Consider the following 9,718-nt stretch of genomic DNA (forward strand, 5'->3'; position numbering starts at 1 on the left):
TTGGCCTCAGCCAACGGGCTCATCCGAACGTCGCATTCCAGTTTCCAAAAAACAAATGTAAACGCGGCCGACGCGCGGAGCGAATATACCCACCAGGCCAGCACCTCCCGTCCGGCTCGTGTCTCGGCTCCGCGAGCAGGTCGGCCGCGCGAGGGATATGGAGATGGCACCGCACCGTATCGCCCGGGAGCATATCCCCCTCCCGTTTCGCTCTCACCGAGCTCCTCTTATCCCCCCTCTCGCTCTCTCCCGCCTCCCCGCGCCACCACCACCCTCCACTCCGCTCGACCGCTGCCAGCAACCATGGCCACCCCCTCCCGCCCGGCGCTCCCTCCCCACCTCCGCCTCCTCACCCCGCGCCAGCTCCCGCCCCTCCGCCCGCCCCGACGCCGCGGCGCGCGCAGCCGCGTCCTCTCCTCGCTCCCCTCCCCGTCCCCCTCCCCGCCCTCGCAGCAGCGCGTCTCCACCGCCTCGCTCGAGCACGGGCCCGGCCCCGGCCCCTCCGCTGCCGAGCAGCAGCCGCGCCTCGCCGCGGAGGTGGCGCGGCTCTCCGCGGCCCGCGCGCGCCTCCGAGCGGCGCGCTCCCTCGGCGACAAGCTCCGCGCGCTCGACGCCGAGCCCCGCGTCGCGGCCTTCTTCGGCGACGCGTCCAGCCGCGGGGTCCTGGGCGGCCTCCGGCCCCGGGAGGCGTACCTGCTCAAATGCCTCGTCGCGGCCGGCCAGGACCACGTGCTCGGCGCGGAGCTCGGCTGGGCCGGCGGCAGCCACGAGCGCCACCGCAATGGGGGCGGTGGCGGGAGCGCGCTGAGGGAGGCGCTGTACAGCCTGGCCGATCTGGTCGGGAGGTGGAGCGAGGAGGGGGCGGCGGAGGACGAGGCTGGGAGCGGGGAGACGGAGCTGCTGCTCGGACGGCTGCTCAAGTTTCTCGGAGACATCGAGGAGTTCTACGACTGCGTTGGAGGCATCATCGGGTGAGTGAGCATCGCCTCTTTGTCTGCACCGCTAGAGCCAGCCTAGAGAGTTGGAGACTCGGTACACGGCCGGCCGAGCTGCATGCAAGTGCTGCCAAATATGGCCCTCGCTTAAATTTGAAGCTACCACTACTAACTGCCGACTGGCAAGTAAGCTGATCGCCAGTTTGCCATAACTTGACTGTCCTCTGGTCTTCGTAGTTAAAACTTCCATTATTTGAACCATTCCAACTAGCTTTGATCTTCGCATTTCAAATAGTATTACTGATATATATTGCTCTGCTCCAGCTACCAAATTATGGCGTTGGAGCTGCTCTCGGTCTCCAAGTCCAAGGACAGCAAGCACCGGCATAGCAAAGACAAGTTTGTCGACTTCCATGTTCCCACTGGACTTAATCTACTGGAGGATACAGAATATGCATCTCAAGCTGCCATGTGGGGAATCGAGGTTATTCCGTATGCCACATTAACTAAGATTTGTGACAGAAAACATTGACATTGTTGTTTAATAATGTCATTCCCACTTACCTAAGATCTATTTATGCCAACGACATTTATCTGCTCAAGGGTACGTACTGAAATATGATCATTTCTAGGGTTTGCCAGAACTTGGTGAAATTTATCCGATTGGTGGTGCCGGTGACCGTCTTGGTTTAGTGGACTCAGATACCGGTGATTCCCTTCCTGCCGCATTGCTTCCTTACTGTGGAAGATCTCTATTGGAAGGACTGATGCGAGATCTGCAGGTACTCGTATTTTGTATATGAAAACTCTTCTTTAGATACAATTTTATTACCCAAGGAATAGCTTAAAATAGTGCAATTAAGTGCCATTGACACCCAGTAATATCGTGTATGTGCCATATCATGTGAAGCTTCTTTGTTTGACAGGCTAGAGAGTTTCTCCATTTCAAGATCTTTGGGAAACAATGTATAACCCCTGTGGCGGTCATGACAAGCTCTGTGAAGAATAACCATGAACATATAGTTGCCATCTGTGAAAGACTTGAATGGTTTGGTAGAGGCCGTGAGAACTTCCGCTTGTTTGAACAGGTATATAATTGGAGACTTCTAGTAATGTCTATTCGTTTGTGTGCATTTCTATTAGTACAATCGTCAGTTACACACTCTGCCCAGAACTTCTGTAGAGTTCTAACTAAATTGCATCGTGGCTTTTCTAGCCTTTGGTACCTGTAGTAAATGCTGAAGATGGCAAATGGTTAATCAGCGAATCACTTCTCCCTGTGGGTAAACCCGGTGGTCATGGCGCTATTTGGAAACTTGCTTGCGATCGAGGTGTATTTGAATGGCTTTATTGTCATGGCAGAAAAGGTGCAACTGTTCGTCAAGTCAGGTTATCTGAACTATGCATCTGTTTTTTATCTGTTTTCTAAAGAATTATTTGGAAGGGGGGAATGACTTTCAACTTCTTTTGCTATTTTCAGCAATGTTGTTGCTGCAACGGATTTGACGCTGATGGCGTTGGCCGGAATAGGCCTGCGACACAATAAGGTAAGAAAAATGAGGATTTCTCTAGCTCACATTAATTACTAATATTAACCTCCACTATGCTATCTATTTTGCACCTCCGGATTCTTGTACTATGCATTTTTTTTATCTTTACATATTCTGACATATGGCATATCATACCTCAGAAATTAGGTTTTGCATCTTGTGAGCGAAGACCAGGTGCTACTGAAGGGGTGAATGTTCTTATTGAAAAACAAAACTTTGATGGGCTCTGGGAATATGGTATCACTTGCATTGAGTACACTGAATTTGAAAAATACGGCATATCAGAACCTACAGCAACGAATGACAGGTAATGCACATATTATCCCAAAGTGCACACCCCATTTGGAATACAAAAAGGGCCCCAATTGAATACCTTCATTCTACTCTTGATGCTTTAACCATTCCCTCCAGTTTTTGTGTGCTACTGTATATGCTCTTCATGGTGAATTTGATATTGTACGTAGAAGTGTAAGCTATACTCTTTTGTTCTTAGCTACAAAAGTTAGTTTTTATATGTATCCTATGAAGTTGTCACCGAGATTGACACTTACTAGTAAAAAGGATTCAGAAAAATATGAGTAGCCAGGTTATGTTACCTTGAATTCTGAAAAGTATAAATGCACGTCTTTGCATTCTTGTATATACGTTTACATCAAGTTACAATCGCAAGATGGCAATCATTTGTTAGCATCATAGTGATGTTGATCCAGCTGCATATGCTGTAGCTTCAAACACTTTGCTTTCTCAGCTTCATTTTTTGCGAAGGATGTGTTTCCCAGTTTTTTCGGTTTGGTTGGATGCAGTGATGTTTCTTACCACTAAGATTCTGTCCTTTTGTGGGCATCAATATCTATCTTCCTCAAATCATCTAGGCTTTTGTTAATTTAGTTTGCAGGCTAGCTATCCAGCAAATACAAACATTCTATATGTTGACCTGCAAGCAGCGCAGGAAGTTGGATCACGCAAAAATGCTAGCTGCTTACCAGGAATCGTGCTAAATTTGAAGAAGGCAGTATCATATGTGGATCATCTGGGCTTTGAGTGTAGGTACTTGCTTTCCAGTAAATCCCCTACACACTTCTGGCCTTTCTGTATTCCTAGTGTTGAGTTCTCTACACTTGTAATCTTATCACTTGGGCTTATAATGCGAAACATATTATTAATAGCACAAAGATTTCAGTGGGTGGGCTAATACTTCTTAATATATTTGCTATCATTTATGTATTAAAGGCGTGCCTGGTTATGTCGCATAAATGCATTGCATATTGCTTGGTAGCTGGTGTGGGAACGGCGACAATAATTTTATGACTGCAGCTAAGGTAGTGACAGTTAATTCATGGAAAATTGCAAAAGGCCCCTGCACACGCAAAAAAGTTAATTTTGGCCCTTTGAGTCCATGCAAATACATAACCGCAGTGGGGACTGGGGGGAAATCGAAATATATACCTGTTAAAATTAACTGATTTATTATGATTCACTAACTTATTTCTGCTACGGCATTTTTACTATGTGACAGCGCTGCGGGTGGCAGGCTAGAGTGCACAATGCAAAACATAGCAGATAATTTTATGAACACATATAGCTACAGGTGCAGCAAAGGAATAGAAAGTATGTAAGTAGTTTCATATTTGCTTCCCATCCATTCATGTCTGTATCCAACTACCTCTCTTTTTGCGTCTCGGGTTTTAGCAATTTCATATTTAACAGGCGAGCTCGACACGTTCATTGTGTACAATGAAAGGAAAAAAGTCACTTCATCAGCTAAAAGGAAGCTGAAATCAGAAGACAGATCATTGCACCAGGTTAATATCACGCTACACAATCCAATGGATTCTCATGTTGCTGCATGCAAATTGTGAAATTCTAAACTTTTATCTAACTTGGCGTACCTTCGAAAACCTAAAGGTTTTTAATTGAGGTTACCACTTTGCAACTCTCATGTATTCATATATATGATATGTTATTATTTTCACATTTCTGTGTTAGTCTATATTAAATATTTGCCTGGGTGTCTAAAACTATTTCTCTGACAGACTGAAGATCCACACTTAATTTATACTGATTGTGAAAGTAAAAAATTGACTGCTATCAGTTAGTATCATGTTAGTGTTACTGAATTTTATGTTTAGTAGGCCAGCGCTTAGTAAGGTTTTCAGCATCAGGATACCAGGTAGTATCATTTTTTGGTTTGTAGTATCAGATCGAGATCGTAGTATCACTGGGCCATGAGATTTTTATTTTCCAATATAATTAATAGCATGTAAGATGCTTCTGGCACTGCTATGTTTTTTGACATGGGTTTACAATATACACTTTACTTGTCTACAGACTCCAGAGGGTTCACTCCTTGACATTATGCGCAATGCTCATGATCTCCTTTCTAGCTGCAGCATAGAGGTTCCAGAGGTAACTGTACTTCTGTGATCTGTTTTGTGGTCTTATTTTCACATATAATTAACGTGAAAGGCATACCATGTGGTATTTTCTTGCCTTATTAAGGCAGACGGATTGGCATTAGCTTTGGTTATAGTTACAAAAATTGAGCTGTGGTTGTTAGTGCTAGACTTCTGGTTATGCTTCTGTCCGCCAGTAGTATTTTTGCTGGTATTTTGAAACTTCAATGCCTTCTTCATCTTTAAAGGAATATTATCTAGCGAACCGGTATATTTCGAGTATTATGTATTGACTTAAAACACGTCCAATCATATCATTAGCATGTGCTAAGCCATGTTAATCTTATTCAACTGGAATAATATTGCATTCAGAAGAACAGTCCGAGATGCATTTACATATGGTCATCTGATTTACTACTTCTGCAAGATAGACCAGTGAAGGGGAAAATTAGCCATATGGTTAAAAAAACGGAATTCTCGGACCATTTCCTGATCACAATGAAATGTTACTTATATGATTAGTTAATAGACAACAATGCAAGTTACTAGTAAAATTTCCAGAGCATCTATTCTCTGGAAATCAAAAGGACACGGTGATTTTCTACGGTATACATTTTCCTGTACGCTATTTCGTACGTGTTGTTCTGAGTTTCTCTGCTTCCAGGGGAAAATAGAATATTCTAGACCTCATGAGGTGTCTTGTTGAAACTTAAATACATGAAAATATTACAGAGGGGGTATTTGTTATCTAATTTACTACTCCCTCTGTAACTTAATATAAGATGTTTTTTGACACTGTTGTAGTGTCAAAAAAACGTCTTATATTAGGTTATGGAGGGAGTATCTACTATCAGATCTCATAATCTTTTGAATTATTCTTCAGTTTTCTGGTTAAAGATAATAGTGAGTGCATACGTTTGGTACCAGCTTTTATCATGTCTTGAAGTATTTTTTTTCTCTTATCAATTCAGGTCAAAGACAATAATGAGTACTTGCATTCCGGACTGCCATTCATCATATTTCTTCATCCTGCTTTAGGACCATTTTGGGATATCATAAAGCAAAAGGTATGTTACTTCTAAATTAAATGGGTAAAACATGATAGCCATGGCCTTTTCATCTCTTCACATGATATATATTTGAGCTTCCACTGGCGAAGCACAGTTGAAAATTCTAAAGGTTTCAGTGCTTACAGTCTAAACTCTGCTCTATATACATCATTTTTCTAGTTATGGGGTTTAGTTACTTTTCGCGTCCATGGTTACTTCAATTTCCAGTTTTCCACACATGCAGTTCATAGGTGGCTCCATCTCTAAAGGTTCAGAATTGCAAATAGAGGTGGCAGAATTTCTATGGCAAGATGTTGAGGTAACCATCAAAACAGATGATTAGCATGTATTTCCCCCATCATATGCCAAACTGAATTTATTGATTGAAATTATAGCTGGATGGGAGCCTTATTATTCTAGCTGATAATATTATGGGTTCAACAAAGAGGAACACTGATGGTGAACAAATACTACACTATGGAGCCAGGTATTGTCTATTCTAAGCACATGTTTTCTGAAGCACGCATCTACGTATCATATATGGATGAAACTCTGAATTCCATGTTTATTGAAAGGTGTGGGAGATGCAAGCTGCAAAATGTTAAAATTGTGAACGAAGGGATCAGCTGGGATTCTCCCATTAATGTTTATTGGAAGCATCATGTTGAAAGATCAGAATCTTTAAAGATTATTCTTCATGGAAATGCAGAATTTGAGGCGAAAGACATTCTCTTGAAGGTGCGATAATTAAGAAGTGTGTGAATTTCATTTCCCTCCTTTTCCTTCTCATAATCTGATTTCCTTGTTCTACCAGGGTAACCATATGTTTGAAGTGCCAGATGGTCATAGAATGTGCATCATTCAGGACGAAGCAGGTTTGTTGGTTCATGTACCCTACTTTCTGGTTCAGAAAAGATTGTGTGCAAGCACATCCTCTCGTTTTCCCCCTTAGGTTCATAACACAACAAAATAGTACCTAAATTTATTGCTTATATCATTATCTTCTATTCCCGTTGCATTCAAATACCTCCGTGTTGAACTGCAAAAACGTCTTATATTTAGTCACAGAGGTACTGTAGTAGCTTATATCATGCATCTGACATTTCTCAATGTATTATCTTTGTCCATCAGGTTTTGTTGTTAAGTTAGATCCTATAAGCAAAGAAATGATGGACAGCGGAACGTGGTACTGGGAGTATACGGTAGATGGTGCCCATGTGAAGTTGAATATGGTAGACCTGTAAGGAGATAGTACCAACTGTAGATTCTTGATTCATTGATTCCGGCTAGGTGAATTATGCGAAGAGCACGCTTGACGAATAGTTTGGGTAGATGAAATCCAGCTTGTAGTTGCTGTTGTATAAGGTAAAAGAAGGGCCGTATAGACTGTTGTACAGTGGACTGCATATCAAAGCCTGCTCTTCAGCCCATTGTTCTCACATTTTAGGAGTGATGATGTACATACGAATATACTCAGTATTTCTGAATGTCAAGGAGAATACTCGTTCTCCCCAAGTCAAAAGACTCTGTTTATTTCCACTTGCACTCTGTAATCTCCTCACTTTCAATGAGTGATGCGCATACAAAAGACGTTTCTCAATGTTGAGAAGAATATTCATTCTCCCCAAGTTCTCAAAGAACTCTGCTTATTCCTACAATGGAGAAGAAATCATCTTTTTTTCGTGTCAAAACTGACATCATTATTTTGCATAGCCAAAGAGCCCAAGCCCAATGTATGGTCGCCGTCTGCACCCGGGTATGTGAAGTAGGTTTTTACTGATATCGTGCAACCAATTGACAAAAAATTAACAGACATTATGAGGTGGATATATATTTGAAGCCATGAAAATGGACCAGATAGCTCAAGGATTTGACACAAAATAAGAGATGTTTGATTGCCTCATCTAGACCAACAGAAGAAGAGCCCTGCGCATTTCAATTAAGAGGCACAACAGTGCTCCAACCACTCGGCTAGATGCCCTTCCACAGGCACAAGTCTTATTACTATCTTGCCAGTTGCGACGTGCAAGGTTGTCCCTTGTAAAGATGACCCCTTGGTATAAAAACCAGAGAAAGTCACAATATTTAGAGTGATCTTGAGCTTCCATAATTTTATTCCTACTTATAGGAACATCACAGTGACAAGAGGTAAAGAGCCGAACATAACAGAGTTAAGGAAGAACTTCTAATTCTGGTGTAAGCTCCACCTAAATTGATCCGGTTCTTGTATGCAATCCAGCCGACCAACAAAGCGTGCCAAGCAGCTAGGCGTGGACCCATTAAAAGTCTACGGAGAGGGAGAAGAGAAGGACCTGTTAATCAAGGGATGAAAAGTGCACATGTGAAGTTTGCACTGTGAGTGTAGTGTATAGAGTAGATGTTGCCCATGTGGAATTGAATAAGCCAGACCTATAAAGAAATACTTGATTCATTGGTTCCGGCCGCCCATGTGAAATCGAATATTGCAGACCTGCAAGGAGATGGTACCAACCGTATATTATTGACTAATTGATTCTGGCTAGGTAAATTATAACGTGAGCACGCTTGGCTAATTGTTTTGGTTGGATGAAATCCAGATTACAGTTGCTGTTGTAAAAAGATAGAAGGGCTGCATATCAAGGCCTGCTATTCAGCCTATTCTCCTCAGATTTTGTGAATGATGTAGTACATACTAAGATATTTTTCAATGTTGAGGAGAGTACTCGATTCTCCCCCAAGTTCTCAAAGAACTCTGTTTATTTCTACTCGCACTCTGTAATCTCGATCTTACAGAAATACAGAACAAATTAATATCCTAGAAGACGCGCAGAAATGATGGAACGAAAAAACACCCATCTAAATCCACATACACACACCTGTTTTGACACGAAATGAACAAGAATCGCAATGCATATACGGGGGATCAAATCGGTCAAGAAACCCTGCGGGTAGGCGACCTCTCCTGCAGGCTGTCGACCCGGCAGTACCGCAGCTGCAGCGACACCTGCCGCTCCATCTGGATGTGCTTGTAGAAGTTGGCGATGAACTGCTCCGCGCGCCGGTCGATGTCGTCGTCCCCGGCCGGCGACGACCCCCCGCTCGACGACGACGTCGCGCCCGACGACGCGGACCGCGAGTACTCCGACGCCGCCACCGCGCTGCTCGTCCGCGACACGCCGCCCGACCCGAGGCTCACCGTCCTGGACGGCCCGGTGGTGGACGCGGGGGAGCCGTCGTCGTCGTCCTCCGCGTCGAGCAGGCCCGGCCGCCTGGACCCGAAGCTGAGGCGGAGCGGCGCCGTCGCGCCGGGCGCGCTCCGGCGGCCGGCGATGGAGTTGATGATCCACCGCGTGGCGCTGAAGGAGAGCAGGAACCGCACCTTCTTCACCGCCGTCCGGAGCGTCCCCAGGAGCGACGCCGGCCGCGACGCCTTCTCGGACTCCATCGGATCGGTCGAGGACGGCGACGGCGACTTCTCTTTTTCCTTGGTGGCGAGGTTTTGGAGTCGTCGCAAGTGGCTAGCAAACAACGGGAGACAGATGATGAGACGGGATTAAAAGTGAGAGGGCGAGAGGTTCCTGTGGGCTGTATATATAGCTGGCGGACGTGGAAATGTCGCCCACGTACGTTGCTCAGTGCGGCAAGCTACTCGGAATTAAGATATTTCGAGGAATGCACGCACATACAGATACAGAGCATTTTTTTTTTTGCGAAATACGTACAGAGCATACCGTCTCTACATGCATACACGTGGATCGGTAGATGCATGCACTCCGGCCTTAATTAACGCTTATACTCCCTACAAGGTCGTA

General features: G+C 44.4%; 1 protein-coding gene across 1 annotated transcript; it reads left to right on the forward strand.

Moving 5' to 3' along the window:
• The first annotated feature begins 248 nt into the window (after positions 1 to 248).
• LOC123059747 (UTP--glucose-1-phosphate uridylyltransferase 3, chloroplastic) lies at positions 249 to 7,464 on the forward strand. The gene is made up of 17 exons (XM_044482235.1): positions 249 to 971; positions 1,260 to 1,419; positions 1,568 to 1,717; positions 1,862 to 2,023; positions 2,152 to 2,324; positions 2,416 to 2,482; positions 2,626 to 2,792; positions 3,374 to 3,532; positions 4,002 to 4,093; positions 4,193 to 4,287; positions 4,814 to 4,891; positions 5,850 to 5,945; positions 6,172 to 6,246; positions 6,323 to 6,414; positions 6,503 to 6,665; positions 6,742 to 6,802; positions 7,059 to 7,464. Exons 1-17 carry the CDS (start codon positions 304 to 306, stop codon positions 7,169 to 7,171), a joined length of 2,571 nt encoding a protein of 856 aa, XP_044338170.1. The 5' UTR covers positions 249 to 303; the 3' UTR covers positions 7,172 to 7,464.
• Positions 7,465 to 9,718: the final 2,254 nt, after the last annotated feature.

The sequence above is a fragment of the Triticum aestivum genome, chromosome 1A (assembly GCF_018294505.1).
Source record: "Triticum aestivum cultivar Chinese Spring chromosome 1A, IWGSC CS RefSeq v2.1, whole genome shotgun sequence".
NCBI lineage: Eukaryota > Viridiplantae > Streptophyta > Magnoliopsida > Poales > Poaceae > Triticum > Triticum aestivum.